Genomic DNA, 17,215 nt, shown 5'->3' on the forward strand with positions numbered 1-17,215 from the left:
TGTTTGCCTTCCCCAACCCCCATTTACTCTAAATCCACCCCCAAGATTATATACAGCATGTAAAGAAGGGACTGATATGCAAGATTCAGATCTGGATCTGATTATTATTTCCCCCCCAAAATCTGGGTTTACGGTTTGATTTACCAAATTTGGATCTAAATCTGCTTTTCAAATCCCTTCAAATTAGGAGGGTAATTGGACCCAGGGGCTTGGGCTAATGCCTAACGGCATGTACATATATATATGTACACAAACATAGTAGAAAGTTGATGTATATTAAGAGTATGCCATAGTATAATTAACTTTTGCCTATACATCTTCTACAAACTCTTCTCTTCAAACCCTAAGAACAGCCATACTGGGTGAGACCAAAGGTCCATCTAGCCCAGTATCCTGTCTTCTGACAGTGGCCAATGCCAGGTCCTTCAGAGGGAATGAACAGAACGGGTAATCATCAAGTGATCCATCCTCTGTTGCTCATTCCCAGCTTCTGGCAAACAAAGGCTAGGGACACCATCCCTGCCATCCTGGCTAATAGCCATTGATGGACCTATCCTCCATGAATTTATCTAGTTCTTTTTTGAACCCTGTTATAGTCTTGGCTTTCACAACATCCTCTGGCAAGTTGACTATACATGTACCGTAACAAAGTGTGTCTCACAGAAAACTACAAGTGTTCTTTATTAAAATGGCTGCTGTCTAATTAAGAGAAGACGAATACTACATATAGTTTATAGGAATTTGATACACTTGTTGAAACATCAGTGTAAAGATTTTGTAATTGTCACAGAATCAATGGGCACTTGTCTACCCACTTTACAATGAAACCTGTAATTTCTGTGAACTCTGTAATGGTAGCTCTTAACAAAGACAACCAAGAAGCAGGTCAGTCTGGTTCTCAGGTGTTCTATTACACCCAGGGAAATATAGCCCCACCTAGTTAAGTTTCTACAGTGCATTCCCAATGAGTGTGACACTGTCGCACTTACAGTACCTGTGTTCACTAGACTAATTGCACTCTGTGCCACAGCAGTATTTCAAACCTACCTGAATATACTGTAGAGCTAAAAGGTAAGTCTATTTTTGTTAATGAATTTGGCTAAGTAATCACTGCAGCATTGATTTTTTTGACAAGATATTTGGGTGAAAGTAGGGACTGGGTAACCAAACTCACAGCAAAACTACCCCTATAAGGAAAAAAAATTATAGACAAATTAACTTGGGCCAGTAATTCCAGGATTTAACAGCAAAGCTAGGCAGAGATGTAAGAACCATAAAGAGAAGATGAAAATATTTCACTGTAATTTAAAGTTTGCGGATAATTGCTTTTCCTGCACTTTTAAGAAGTGATTTTTGCAAGCATGTTTAGGATTTGCTCTTAATGAACTCAGTCTAGGAATCAACATCAATCATTCCTCTCCCCTCCCCCCACCATTTAAATTATTCCTGTGGAACTTTGTGTATGTTTAGAAGAAATCCAGTATGCTGATTTGCTGTAAGGAGAAGTGTTGCTAGATTATAATTGCATATTTTGAGTGTATGTACCTATACTGAGAGTATATAGGAAAGTGAATACTGATCTAGTTGCCAGCTATTCAGAGAGGCAACAGGATAACTGAATTCAAAAATACATTTTGTTTTTGGAATGCAGGCATTGCAAAAAATAATTTTAAAATACTTAGCAAAAAACAAACCTTCATGCCCTCGCCCCCAAAATAAACAACAAAGCAAAATAAAGAAAACAAGAGGTTTTAATCATTTGTTCGCTGAGTTTAACAGCATGTTATCCTTGGAAAACAGTCTGATTTATCCAGGAAACAGACATGAGCGCAACCATCCAATGTATTCCCCAGAGTATCAGTTTCAAATATATATTTTTTGAATTTCAGAAGAAGATATTCTACATATATTTAATTTTACATTTGTACACTCTGTTTTGCGAGTATCAAATACTAGTGTGTAAAAGATGGAGTAAAGCTCTATTAACACTTTGAAAAAAAGACCTCGAATTTGTAGTTGTGAAGATCACGTCACTGTCCCATAAGAAAATAACTCAGTGACAACTATTCTTCTCTTGATGCACGTATAACTTCTGTCATCGGCCAATGGCAGTTCTGTCTGCAAATCTCTCCATATATTAAGCCAAAAATAAGTGTGGTTTTCGAAATCGTTTAAGAAAATAATTTTGAATGCCCTTTTAATATAAACAAAATTCCTCTTCAGCATTCACTAACCCTTTTTCCTCCATGTACAACCGGACATAATTCAATAACTGCAGAGATACTCAAATCAGAAAGAGAATGAGGAAATGCAATTCAGATGATAAAAGTGATGCAGTCTTTACCATAAAGACCGTGGCTGAAATCCTGATCCCACTGAAGTCAAGAGGAGTATGTCCACACTGCAGCTGGGAGGATGCCTCCCAGACTGGGTAGAAAGAATCATGATAGCTCTACTTGATCTGATGTGCTAAAAATAGAAACGGGGGCTGCCCAAAACCCAAAATTTGAGCTCAAATGGCTAGCTCAAGACACCACCCATGCTTTCATGGTCACACTGCTATTTTTACATCCTAGCGGAAGCAGAGCTCCCAACCTGAGTCTGTCTACCTGGGCTAGGAGGCATGGTTGCATCTGCAGTGTAGACATACTCGAGGAGTTTTGCCATTGACTTCTACGAGGCCAGGATTTCACTGTGTGTATGCACATATGCACACATATGAATGTACAGGAGGAACCATATACAGTATGAATACTGCCCCAAAAGATCAATATAATAAAGTCAGTGCGTTAACTGTCATTAACCACAGAGTGACAAGGATTTTCACTAACCCTTCTCCTGGGTATTCAGTTTTAAGCAAACAAACAAACAAACAAACAAAAAACAACAAAAACAAAAACAAAAAACACCCTAGTAAAAACATGTGATAAGCCCAAACCTAGTTCAAAATTGTACTCAAGTCCAAAGTGATAAGCTACCGATGTCAAATGGTTGTTCAGGGATCTGTATGTAGCTCTATCTATATGCCCTGATCCTGTAACGAGATGCCTGCAGAAGGACTCCTGTGCCTGACTTTAGTAGGGCTCCACACTAAGACAGGGCATGCACACGTCAGTGCAGGATTGGGGCCATAATGAGGGAAGAATCTAAGTCAGAGGGGGTGATTCAAAATTCATTTACACAGCTTTGACCTCAGTCTGACTTCAAAGTGATTTCAGTGTAGTTACTTACAGGTGCCAGCAAGATCAGAATCATCATATCAGATTATTTCTCCTTTTAAAAAATATTTTATAATTAGTTGCTCAAGCTAACTGGAAAATTCTTTAGATTCTGGCTAATCTTCTGGCTAGTCCAAGGTGCTGGAGCTGCAATATTTGCAGTTGTCCTATAATACCACTGTTTGCATGTTAAGCTCTAAGGGCAACAGGTGGCTTTCCAGGGCTGTTGTGTTGTTTCTGATCTGAATCTTAATGCTACACTAATACAAGACCAGTTAATTATTAGACACCAAGGGTTTCCAAGAAATACAACCTAAATATAGCCTTAGAACTACTGTAAAAAAATCTTTGTGTCAAGGAGTTTTCTCCCTTTTTGTCCCCCAGGAAAAAAAAATTACAGGATTAAGGAAATCATGAAAACCACATTGTTCAGTGGGGATGCTGACTCTTTAGCATTATGAGAGAGAAACAAAAGGTGCAGTTAAAGTGAACTGTTAGTAATTTCCCTTGGTAGTTTCAAATTACAGTCAAGGTGAAATAAGAAATCTGACAAAACTCACTTTGTTCAGTAATGACATGGCCACTGATACAAGGGAAAAAAGAGTCATGCCAGTGAGCTAAAACAATGGTACTTTCAAGATGAAAGCAAATATCTGAAAGCTTAATAAAAGCTCATTTAAAGTTTTGTTTGCTACACTTTTCTGTAATTACTCCTCATATTGGAAAAATGTCCCTATACCCGGGTAAGGTGAAAACAAAGCAACTTTCATTAATATAGTTGTGTGAGTTGACTGTTCAGTTACAGATCTGGGACTCCAGACACAAAGATTAGCTCTAAGCTGAAAGTTGCAATATTTATTTATGTAAAATAATAATAAAAAACAAAGTTTTTAGTCTTTTATTTTTAGGTGAATAATTAAGGAATATTAATCCCACCTGGCAGATGACCACCCTATATTGGGAGACTAATCAATTTACCAACATGGAAACAATATTTATAAACAGATTGCTGAAAGCTGAATCCCACAAATATACATACATACCGATTCCACTCCTGGGCCCTACATCTTGTTCCCACTGAAGTCAATGGGAGTTCAGTCACTGACTGCAATGGGAGCAGGATCAGACCTAATGTCAGGTTTATTGACTAATAGCTGAAACTGAACCATATCATCTGTCAAAGGACAGAAGTCTCTGTAGGGAGGGTGACACAGAGACAAGCTGGCTTACTCCAGTGGCTACTGTTAGAGTCCCTATACTCATCCCTCTCCCCTGCTGTGCTGTGCAGAGAGGAGCAAAGCTGTGGAAAAACCCACAGTTAGAAAAGGAAAATGGGCCAGACAGTGGCGCTGAAGGGTGAAAGGGGAAAGAGCCAGGTCACTGCCTCTAGGCAGCATGTCTCCTCCCTATAGGCAACAAAACATGCATAAGCCTCAAGCTGTCACTACTCTTAAAAGCTAGATAAGTATATGGCAATATGTCTGTCTAAAGATCCAAGAGATTGGGGATCAGAATTCTTGCTGATCCTTGGTTGCACATTTGCAAATCAGGGCAGACTGCACTGCTTTGGTGTTGGTGTTTGGTTCTGAAGCAGAAATGCACCTCCGCTAATTCCATGGGCTGGCTTAGCTGCTGAGCTGTTATGAATCCCCTGGCAGCAGCTGTATTCCTGTGATGGTCTCCCCCTCAAGGTCACAAAACATGTAAGGCAAATCATGACCTTCAAAGGCTAATTGCAACAACAATTACACCACTTTGCATGGGAACACACTCTGTTACTTAGCTCTTCAGCTTTGCCACACCCCTATTACTCACATATTGCTGGGTGCTACCCTCTGACCAGAAAGCATCAATTGCGGAAGCATGTCCTTTTAGGCATGGGTCTTGGTGCAAGGGGTTCTTGGATACACGTAATAGCAAGTTGTTACAGACTGTGAGCTGTAGAATGGAGGGGAGTATGCAGCTTTGCCTATGGAAGCATTCAAAAAGCTTTGTTGCTCAATAGTAATGCTTTGAGAGAATATTACTACTATGTTAAGTAGTGTTAAGTTAAGGAGTGTTAAGTTGTCAACATGCAAACCTTCAAATATGTCTACATTGCAATTAAACACCCACAGCTGGCTGGTGTTAGCTGAGTTAGGCTCACGGGACTCAGGCTGTAAAACCATGGTGGCCCAGGCTCTAGGACCCTCCCCTGTCACAAAGCCCTGGGTCTGAATGCCTACACCACAATTTTACAGTCCCCTCAGCCCAAGCCTGACTCAGCTGACACAGGCCAGCCACAGCTGTTTAACTGCAGTGTAGATATACCTTTAGGAACCTCCATGACTTCATTTCTCTAGTATCAAGCCGCTGTAAGTTTTCATCAACATGTCTGGGTCTTCATTGTCCAGCTCTCAGTTTCACATAATAAATTAAATCACAAAACTGTTCACTTCTTTCAGGTTCTCTACATAAAGAAACAAACCACAAAGCCAATACCATGCTGCCTTCCAGTGGAATTCTTTTTATTTTGCTGCCGGTTATTTTAGGGTGGACCAGAAGCAATGGTCACAGTAGTACAGTCAGTACAACAAACACTGACAATAATTCAACTACAGATACGACTCCACCTTCATACCAAGGAACTTCACATCAGCTAGGTCTTACTGGAACTAATGGAATAACTCCTGCTATAAGCCATGTTGCACCAACAACGGCCAATAAAAATGCAACAAAAAGTACAGTAATAGAGAGTAACACTCAAAGCAACAGTGTAGCTCAAAGATCCACTAATGGCACAGGGTTATTTTTGACTTCAAACGTGGATAAGGGTTCAACAAATACCTCTGCCAAAAATGTCAACAGAATCTCACCATCTTCGACACTATCCATAACCATGAGTGACTTTTCTACAGCGACTGAAAGCAACATGCCTACAAATGCTGGTGTATCGTCGAAAACGGAAGCCAAAAGCTTCACTTCAGTCACCTATAAGACCAGTTCTACTGCAACAATCTCCACCAAAGACTTTCTAAAGAGCCCCACAGAAGTCTCATCTACCAACAGTCCACCAAATAGACTGACCACATTATCCACACACCACAGTGGCAGTGTCACAACAGACTTCAAAACAATTTCACAGATTACAAAAAACGCACACCAGAATTTCACCAACCATTCTACCGTCCCATCAAATCCGAAAGAACATAAAAAAGGTAAAGGTTTAATTACAGTAAAAAAAGGTTCAACGGCGTAATGATGCTGAACACTAAAACGTTTACATTGTCTGGGAAGCTGTAAAGATGTGTGAACTGCTTCAGATAAAACTAGACCTCACCTGAAAGTTTGTTGAAATTCAAAAAAACTTAGGTAACTTTTACCATATATAATTTTCTGCATTTCTGGGACCACAGGCAGAAATATTTATTTATTTATTTCAATTGCAACAGGAAGGGACAGATCCTGGGCTACCATGCAGCTATTTTGAACTGCATTGCCAGATTCCATCTGGTATTTAGCAGCAGTGTTGAGGAGACCATTTAGTGGCGGAGGGCTAGAAAGAAGTAACAAAGTTTGTATTATTTGTATTACAGTAAAATCTAGATCTTCTACCAAGATCATAGCCAGACTATGGTAACGATTGCCCATATACATTGTGAGAAATATTCTCAGCACCAAACTCCTTACAATCTAAATAAACAACCAAAACTGGTGAAGGGGAGGAGAAAGGAAAACACTATTATCTCCATTTTACACATGGGGAACTGAGGCACATTTTCAAGTGGTTTCGGAGCTTAAGATCCACTGAAAGTCTCTTAGGTACTTTGGAAAATGATACTCTGAGTTACCTGTCAAAGGTCACATAGGAAGTCTGTGGCAGAGACATGAATTAATCTGAGGTCTCCTGAAGCCCCAGGCCAGTGTATGGTATTTGTGAACTGGCATACTGAAAAATTTCTTGTTTCTGAACTATATTGGTATATAGATACTATAATGGGAATATTCCCAGCAGACTGCTTCAGTGAGAGTATCATTCAAATTGGATCTATTTATAGGGAATGGTCCACTGGAAATCATTGAAAATGTTTTGTTTTATCTGCTGCATCAGTCTGGAGTAGCCCCAACACACTGAGTTTCTGAGTTTTGCTTTATATTAATTTCTGCTTATCTATTTATCTATTTTCATAGGAAATGTAATGCAGCTCTGCTTTGGTTCAGTGAATGTGCAAACTTTCCCTCCCCATCCTTTCAACTTCTGCATATATGAAATAGATCCCCATGCTCAAAGCATTTAGAGCAACAAATCAATCATTTCTTAAGCATGAAGGACACACAGAGTGCAGAACACTTTTGTAACTAATGCCTTCAATTTATAAATAATGCCCAAATGGATTGCCCATCTTGTATTTTATTACTATCAATTTGGTTAAGCCTGGGAAAACAATATAGCATAAAACCAAAAATAGCATTTCTCTATTCTGCTCTTTCGGATTGGGGCTTCAGTGAATGAGAAAGGAAGATTCGAAGACACAGTATTTTTATACCATTAATTTGCCTGCCGGCTTTTAACACGGGACAGAAATGCTTCTCCAGCATATACAGTAGTCTACACTAAGAACTGGAGGCTATCTTCATGTTTTCAAGCTTCTCTCTATAGCTCTAATAGTTACAAGGTATCAGGACTTTTTGCCTAAAGTGACTCTGAAAGAGGGCATTCAAAAAAAGAGGTGAAAATTCAAAGAAAAGTTTTATAAAACCCAAGAAAAATGTTGGGAAGAAAAAAAATAATTTTGCTACCTGAAAAACTAAAAAGGTTAGAGCTAACACTTTCTAGGTTTCTGATTTTGGATGCCTAACAAAGTGTCTGAAAAATTGGGCACCCAAAACCAGAGGCACCTAAAATCACAGGCTCTCTTTATAGTTTGGTCTAAATACTTACAATTGTAATATTAAAGCGATTTTATCAGAAGACAGTGCAAGGCCTTGTGGTCAGAGCGGATGGCTGGGAACCACAACTCGGGGATTCTGTTCACAGCTGTTGGTCAAATACTTGCTTGATTGGGGAAAAGTTATACTAAAACGTTTCGTGCCACGTTTGTAAATAAGAGAGAGTAATACTTCCTTGCCTCATGGGATTGTTGAGGGGCTGACTTAACTATTATTGTCTGTAAAGTGAAATATGTCACAGTGGGCCAGATTCTCAACTCGTGTAAAATGTCAGCAGAGGATCTGGCCCTATAGATTTATAAATTTTCATTAGAATAATTTTGTTATCCTTTTTCCCTCTCCTAGAGAATCACCACAATGCAGGAGTAGTGTTTGGTGCGATTGTAGGAGCCATTTTAGGATCTGCATTAATTGGTCTGATTGGGTACTTTATATGTGGGAAGAGAAAGTCTGGCTCATTTTCCCATCAGCGACTTTATGATGACACAAGGAGTGAACCAGGTAAAGAATATCACAAATGTTCCAGGAGTAGAAGGACTTTCCTATTCTGCACAGAACTCTTGAGGTGAATTTTTTGCCCCACTGAAGTCAATGGGAATTTTGATATTGACTTCAATAGAGCTAGGATTTCACTGCTATTTTTTTTTATTTAGAGTGTACAAGTCAGTTTGGCAAATGGTTTTAAAGTACATCAGCACTGGAAGACTATCAGCACTGAAATGGTTTTGCCTGTGTCCTCGTGGCACAGTTGCTGGGTTCCAGCCCAAGTTAAAAAAGAACTTGGGCACTTACCCATACCAGCATGTGGGTGCATGAAGCACCTCCAACCCAATGTTACAGGTTTTTCTGTGTGGATGGTAGGGAAGTTTGGGCTAAAATCCAGGTTTAACTGTACAATGAAGATAGTCCCTTTAGACTTTGATACCATTTAATATATACAAAGTAGTTAAACAACATGCAACAGCTGAATAAGTTCATACTAAGTGGAATTTGTACAACTACTGAGTTGAATGAACAGCAGTCATTGTCAATCAGCATCATTAAGCCAATGGGTTATCTGCAAATTCCCCCATAAATAAATCCAGGAAGGTACCTTTCATGTGTTTTCAGAACTTCAGTGTGCAAAAATATCCATGCTCACAAAATAACATGGGTTACACAGAATAGTATTGAGATATCAAGGTAAAATTGTAATCAAAGGAGAATATTAATAAGATATATCAACTACAATATGTACTGTAGAACACCACTAGCATAAAACACTGCAACACAGTTAGGCCATGTCTGTATTTTGATTGTGTCATTTTTTGTTGTTTAAAAACCAGTTTCTGTTAACATTGGCTTTGATCCTGTAATTTGAACTGCACCCTTGTGGATAATGGAGCTGTGCATGACTGCAAAAGTCCTACTGGTTGGATCTGGGTTGTGGTATCAGAACCATGGTTTTGCCAGCATTGTCGCTAAAAGTCGCATAACTGTTAAAAATGCTTTTGAAAAAAATTGCAAACAGCGATCTGACTGCCTTGAGACTATCTACTTTGGAGAGTGGTTTATAAAAAATCCTCCATCCTCATCACTAGCAAAACCCATGTTAGATGGAATAACGATGAAAGTTTCCAAAGATGTGCAAATTTGTATTTATGGATTCAAGGTGTAAAGTCCGGACAAAGATTAAAAAACCCAAAACCAACCAACCAAACCTCACAAAGCACAAGTAGGTATCAGATACTGTATGAGTAGCTTTAAAGGAGAGAAATAAATCAACTGTCCAACTCAGCACTTTAATAGGCATTTTCTGTCTTTAGGTTTGCTTTTGTGACAGCTGCAGCTTTGAGGCTGAAGGCAGAATTTCACTGTAGTGATCCATTTTATTGAGCTGCCTTGATTTTAAATTCTTGTAATTATTTTGAAATGAGCCAGGCATACATATACCTCACAAGTTAAGAGTCTAGCACTCAACACATTCATCTGTTATACTTCTCGGTCTAGTGTAGACTAAGAGCTTTTCAATCTTCATTGCCTCACAGAATCAATAAAAACAACCACAAGACAACATTTCAAAACAGATATAAATGACTTATATCGAACATAGCCAAGCACATTTTCAGCAGTTTCTCTTATAGACAATAGGTTATAGTGTTTAATAAAATATGGCCTATGCATAATTATTAATGCATAGTTGCCAGTGATCAAACACCTCCGGAACATTTTTTCCACGTGTTGAAACATGTTGTACTGAGATTATTGTCGTTTTGATTTTTTTTATTACAGTGTATACTTTTTTCTTAAACAGGAAGCTAATGTGTAATTTATCTAGAAATTTGTGAACACTCCTGTATGTGCACACCCACCACTCTTTCCACAATAGTACACAAATGAGAGTTCCCACTATCAAAATAGGCCGGGGAAGTGAATTAAATTTCTTTTACTCTATTTTTAAAATCTCTCTCTCCCAGATAGATGTACGTAAGAATGTAATTCTTAATATGTTGAACCATAATTCAGAAAACAATGCCATTGTCCGGCTATAATGGAAGTAGGGCAGGAGATACTGGAATGTTGTTTAATTAAGCCGCAATTTTATTCTTAAATGCCTGGGAGTATCTGACAGATACAAGCATACAGTGCAGGTAATTCCATAATCAGTTAAATATAAACCTGAGCAGCTTCCATCAGCTCTTCCCCTTACCCATGCTGGGGACCAGCCAATCTGTTGCTGGAGCCTCACCATCCCCCGCAACCCCAAAGGAGGATTAAAGGGTGGGCTATAAAGGATAGGGGGTTGGTTCCCTGCCATAACAGTCACAGGAGCCCTGAATTGCCCCCCCCCCCAAAATATTTCTGCCCCTTTAAATAATACCTCCTTTAAATCCTTTACCAATCTATTTTATCTGCTCAATATACCCTTCCCTACAGAGTACTTGCACTGGACATCTGTCCGACATTTACATAATGAGTTGCAACATCATATCCTAATTCCTGTTTCATGTTTGCCTCAACTAAGGCCCCCAGAACCTACTGTGCGGAAGGTAACCCTTCCCCCCCACCCCACATATACACTGAACATTGGCCAATCTGGCAGTGAGGGAAAAATTCCTTCCCAGACCCCAAGAAAGGAGTGAACAGCACAATACCCACAGCAGGTCCTGACAAAACCTGATCTTTCACCACTTCCATAGGTGGGTGCTGATCCAGGGTAAAAGAGGGCTTTTCCTGCACTGCATGGACCTATATAGTCTCCCCTCTCTTCTGGTCCCCTGGTGGGAGGATGGGTCAGCATCCCCATGCTGAACTGGTCTGCCACTGCAGCAGAAAGTCACTCCCTGGCTCTCTAGCCCTTAAAGGGGCACTCACTTTTTCCAGCATGCCAGACAACGGACCCCACTGCTTCATGTGCAGAAAGGTCATTCATGAACTGTTGTTCCATTATTATTAATATATATTTATATCACAGTAGCACCTGGAGACCCCAATCAAGACCATAGCCCCATTGTGCCTGGTGTTTGAGACATGTAACATTATTTTCTTTTGCGGATACTATGCTGGTTTATTGTATATGTCCTGTAAAAATGTTACCAGTAGGGCCATAATGAATTGTGCAGCCGAGTAATGCACTTTGTAGGCACAGAAATTACATAATTAAAGACCCATGTAGGTGTTTATGATAGTTGATGGTTAAACACTGACCAGTTCTGGCAGAATTATGAACCTATATTGTACAATATACATTTTGGACACCAACTGTTTTACAAACACAGATCCACAAACGTTGAGAAACAAAAATCCAGTGTAAAGTCACTGGCACTATTCATGTGCAGACATTTTCTGATATTTCTATGTTTACACTCAGATCTTCAGAAGAACAGCATTTTGCTGTTTTGATCATTTTCTTGACAGTAAAGAAATATGGAAGAGATTTAATATACTATAGTTTATGGTACAGTTTGGATTCAATCTAGTCCTAGAGTAACTTGGAGTATTCATCTTTGAGTGAAAAAAATTAACTACAATATTTTTAGTGAAACGGTGTTATTCTTTTTTAACTGAAGAGAGGAAAGATGGTCTTGTTGCTAAAGCACCAGACAGGTAATTAGAATATGTAGGTTCTATTCCTGGCTCTTCTACAGACATCTTGTGTGGGCAAGCCACCCAGGACCCCATCCAAAGCCCACTGAAGTCAATTTATTGAGTTCAGTGAGCTTTGGATCAGGTCCTGAATCTTTCTCTGTCTCAGTTCCTCGTCTGTAAAAAGGGGACAACAACTTTTTTCTACCTCAGATGTTACAAGACTAAATTTATTAATGTTGAAGCACTCAGACACTATAGTGATAAGAACCATTGAAAAAACCTATAAATAATCATGATGTATTTTTCCAGTTCTCCGATTAGATAATTCATCGCATAATGTGAGCTTTGGTGATTTCTCTTACTACAATCCCAGCACAACAAACGAGCCAGCTGCACAGAACAGCAGAGGAAGACCATATGATGGCATTCCAATGGGTGACATGACTTCATCTCAACCCCCAGCATAATGTCCGAGGGTAACGTCCGCTGGCTTCAGATTACAAACTCGTTTGTGATCTATGTACCTTGTTTTACATACATTGCTCCCACAGTATTTTGCAAGTTTATTCCCCCTGAAATAATCCTATGGCTATTAACATGAAAGGCTTTGGATAGCATATCTGAAATCACAAGATATATTTACACATGCTGGTCATACACTGCTGTGCCAGAGCACCACTGTCCCAGTTGGTAATTAAACTAAATTCAATGCTCAATCTGCTTCTGTGTTAAAAGACACTATGCTATCTTTTTAAAAACAATATTAGCAAACTGCACAGAAAGAGGCAAAATCCTGTTTGTTACACCTAGTCAACTTCCTTTGGCTTCAGTCGAGGTTGCAAACATGCAATGGAGCAAAATATGACCAGGATTCTAAGGGAAGTTTAGCACCTAGACAAAATAACCATAATGACTATCTTGATGAGAAGCTTCTTTCTTCAAATGTCATTTCTATCAGATCTGCGGGGCGGGAGATTTCCTCCCTGCCTTGATATTTGCATCTACCCGAGAGAAAAAACTATAAGGCACTGGTTTTAATTACATTACTTACAGCTTGCAATTTGCCAGGCCAAACTGATTTACTGTTTATCATGAAGAGAATTTGCTCACACTGATACAGTTACAATTACTACAGAAAGGAGACCACAAGAATGAATAGTCAACACTTCCTCCTCCTCTGCACCAGTTGGTCTATTATCTGCATTGCAGGTTAGGATCTGTAAAAATGATGCAGCATATTTTGGGATGGGCTACGTGGAAGGAAGGAATTCTCTTTGGGTAAAAAATGTAAAAAGAATACAGAGAACCACAGACTAGTTTAAAATCTTTGCTCATTCAGCAAGTCTAAAAATCAGGGAGATATCCAAAATAATAATATAATGTATCTGTTTATAGCCACCTAAGATGCCTAAAGACATAAGAAGAGCTTTAGGAAGGTAAAATATTACTAGTAAGAACATCATGATGCTTAGGGGCCTCAAAGATTAAGTGTGGGACACATGTTTATTGCTATGGATCTTAATGTGTGTCATTAAGAGTGGGCACTTTGGGCCCAGTCAATGGAGCTACACCCATAAATATCAGCTGAAAGCCTGGCCACGAGTGTGTTAAATTCACAGACTCCTTCTCTTCCCTTTTGCACTGGCTGCAGCTGGGAGAGTGAGAAATGCCTGTTCATGTGTATTATATAAATACAGCGTCTATGTGGCATTTAACTTCATCACAATGGTATAGCATTGGTTTGAATAGAGGCAGTGCTCTGTGTGGACCAATGTTAAAGTCTCAGGGTACAAATATGCAGCACTTTCACAGGAAGAACTATCTACCCATCTATCTCAGATAGTTACAGCATGCTAATCTTGAAATAATCTTGGTGTTGCCACTGACTTCCCATTGCAAACTTATTATCGACTGCAATGAAAGATCACTGGATCAGACCCCTCAGTTGTAAAAACTGCATCTGCCTTCTTTCGAACAAAGAAATGTTATGTAATGGTAACTCCTGTTTAAGAGTTGCCTCTGAGCCTTTGTTTGATGCCTCCTGGTGTGGAACATGATGTCACAGTGAACGCAGAGAGACTCTCAAAGAATAAATATATGAAATCGTCCTGTAAATAGTCAACACAAAACCTTCTGACCTGCATTTAACTCACTTTAATTAGCCTTTGCCTACAAGCTTTCAAATCTGTTAATTTTACAGTGCGCCGAATTGGATTACACTAGTTTTGGCCCCAAACCTTCAATTAACTCTGTGTGAGTGGACCTCTCTGCACACATGACATAGATTGCTGGATTAAAGGCCTTGTTTTTCCTACAGTCATTACATTCCGAACATAAATTAGTAGTGGAGTATTTTTAATGTCCTACTAGTACAAACATTGATTTGATGAAAATAGGAAAAATATAATAAACATGGATACTACTTGCTTAACGTTATATTAAACTTCAAATCCCTCTAAAACTAATAGTCATCTATAGAGGGAGAGGTGAAGAGAACACTTAGGAAGGAAAATGGACTTACCCCATATTGCCATAAAAATAGCAAAGAAGACAGTCCCTCCATTATCAAACAAATGTGTAACCTAAGCAGAAAGTAAAACACATAATGCAAAACAAATAAATAATAATAATACCACTTTACATTCATATAGTATCCCCCTCCACCCCCCAAAAAGGATCCCAACATTCTTTACAGGTTTTAGACCTCAAAATATAGGCATACTTTTAGGAAGCCCTAATCCCACATAAAGGTGCACGCATCAGCATTTATATGCTGATATGAATTCCATTCATCCCCCACTATTCCCATTGCTAGTCCAGGCCTGAATTATCTTTCACAGCAATTCCCACTCTGGCCTCAGTCATCTTTAATGTGTTCAAAATACTGTCTCAAAACTCAATTACTTTGCCAGCTATTCTGACCACATCCCACGAGTCTTCAAATTTTTCCTTGGTTTCCTCTCACTTGCTGCATCAGATTTAAGCTCCTTGTCCTGTACTTTTAGGACCTGAACAACTTAAATCAGGCCTACCTACTCACTTTCATCTCTTTATTTCCCTCTCCCACAAGAATGTTCCTTGTCTAACCATTCCCTTCATTCTCCTTTCCTTCCTTGCAACTCCATTCTTCAATCCCTTGTCTCACTTGGTCCACTAGGCCTCCATGCTCTCCCTCTAAACCCCTCTTGAAAATATCCTTCCCTTCTAAAGAGTCTATAAATCCTAATCACTCTCAAAATGAAGAATAAAACCATCCAGATATTAACAAAAATTAACGTAAAAATGAAGTAATTATAGCACTAAGGTATGCATCACATTCCACCTCTCAATCACTTTTGCTGTTTCTTGCACCCTATTGCCCATTTTCTACTTACAGTGTAAACTCTTTGGTATAGATCTGTTTTATCTGCAAAGTTCAGATAAAGTTCATGGTGGGTGGTAGATAAATTGTAATTGAAAACTGTTACATGACTGACTATGTGTCAGTTTGAGTGCCCTAATGGGGTTTGTTGTCCCAATTTTGAAAATGGTGTCCTCTATGTATTGTTCAGGATTCATTTTATCCATCATAGAAATATAGGCATTTCCATGGTAGAAATCCAGCAGTCACTGTGTGTGAGCCACAGTAGGCGAGGAGGCTCAGGTGAAGAATAATTTCTCCTACTGAAAGGGGATTTTAGGTAGGCAATTGCCAGTGATTAAATTTGGTCAGGGATAATGGGCTGAAACATATTCTAGTGAAAAAATGCTATAAAATGTTTGGTGAGCATCAGTGACCGGAACCTCAGTTTCAAGTGTCATTTGAAAGATGACATACATCATTACATTATATTGGAGTAATGATGTATAACCCTTGTATAATCCTTGAGACCCATAACCCTTGAGACCATCACCTCACAAGCACAGCATTCCTGGTGGCCATCAGGAATGCTGTGCTTGTGAGGTGATGGTCTCAAGGGTTATGGGATATTGAAGGGATTGACAGTCTGCTGAAGGGAGTTTATGTAACACCTTCTAGCAAAACTATTATACATCATAGCTGCCTTGTCTTGTCATTGGGGTTGTCCTTTGTAGCAGACTCCAGTCCTGTAAACCAGACAAACCTACATGTTTTCAAATGAAAACTGTCACCATTATTGCATCTGCTTTTAGAAAATAAACACTGAGCAGGTGACAGAGGATATTCTGTAAGAGGGAAGATAATTAAATATTAGAAAAACTCTCTTGAAATCCTCATCATTTATAAATCCAGAAGAAAAAGTTAACAGTATAAACAGTGTATTGCTTGCCAATATGTTTTATTTTCTCTTAAATGCAAACACTTCTAAAATTGAGTAGAGTTATTAAACACACAAGTTTAGTAGTATACAGGGCTCTGTTTATTTTACTGTGCTGAAGAAAATCGAGAAGTTTTTACTTAATACCAAAGATCATTAAGTCCAATATGTTCTTTGTGTGAATTATATAATTGTGTGAAACTTGTATGCAAATGCGCCTTTGGCTTTGGTTTTCTTTTATTATAATAAAAAGAACATACAAGCAAAGTATTTTATGAGACTGAAAATCTGATTGGAAAACGAAAGCAGCAGGATTTACAAAATTTTGCAAATCAATAAAATGGACAAGTGTCTCCAGATTTTTAATGTGTGCTAGGTTGGGGGAATCTGTGCAATAAAGAGATCTGTAAACAATACACTTCTCGAAAGAAACAGAAAAGGAACCCCAAAAGAGTTATGGCTCAGAAGATCTTGCTTGAATAGAAGGTGAGTTTCTGGCTGTAGATCATGCATTTTCTTTAGAATGACCAGACCAGTTTTGTCCTGTAGTCTTAGCAGTATATCAGACTAGGATTTTATCCCAAAGCTAAGCAGGGTGGGCTGAGCTGGCTGGGCCTTTTGATTGGAGACCTCTGCATAGAAGTCAGAAGTACAGAAAGTAGTGCTGGTGAGTCAGGACACGTGCTATAGGACAACACACTGTTGAAGGCAAGACAAAAACAG

At 38.9% G+C, this 17,215-nt stretch overlaps 2 protein-coding genes across 2 annotated transcripts in view; one reads left to right on the top strand and one right to left on the bottom strand.

Annotated features, from left to right (window-relative positions):
• ANO3 (anoctamin 3) overlaps positions 1 to 17,215 on the bottom strand; it is a 141,883-nt gene that overhangs the window by 45,424 nt on the left and 79,244 nt on the right. Inside the window, exon 11 of the mRNA XM_077818491.1 lies at positions 14,737 to 14,797. Within this exon, the coding sequence (XP_077674617.1) occupies positions 14,737 to 14,797 (61 nt within the window). The remainder of the gene's footprint in view (positions 1 to 14,736; positions 14,798 to 17,215) is intronic.
• On the top strand, positions 5,701 to 12,682 carry MUC15 (mucin 15, cell surface associated). The gene is made up of 3 exons (XM_077819845.1): positions 5,701 to 6,415; positions 8,493 to 8,648; positions 12,525 to 12,682. The coding sequence occupies exons 1-3, from the start codon at positions 5,701 to 5,703 to the stop codon at positions 12,680 to 12,682; spliced, it is 1,029 nt and encodes a 342-aa protein (XP_077675971.1).

Source organism: Eretmochelys imbricata, chromosome 6 (assembly GCF_965152235.1).
Source record: "Eretmochelys imbricata isolate rEreImb1 chromosome 6, rEreImb1.hap1, whole genome shotgun sequence".
NCBI classification, from domain to species: domain Eukaryota; kingdom Metazoa; phylum Chordata; order Testudines; family Cheloniidae; genus Eretmochelys; species Eretmochelys imbricata.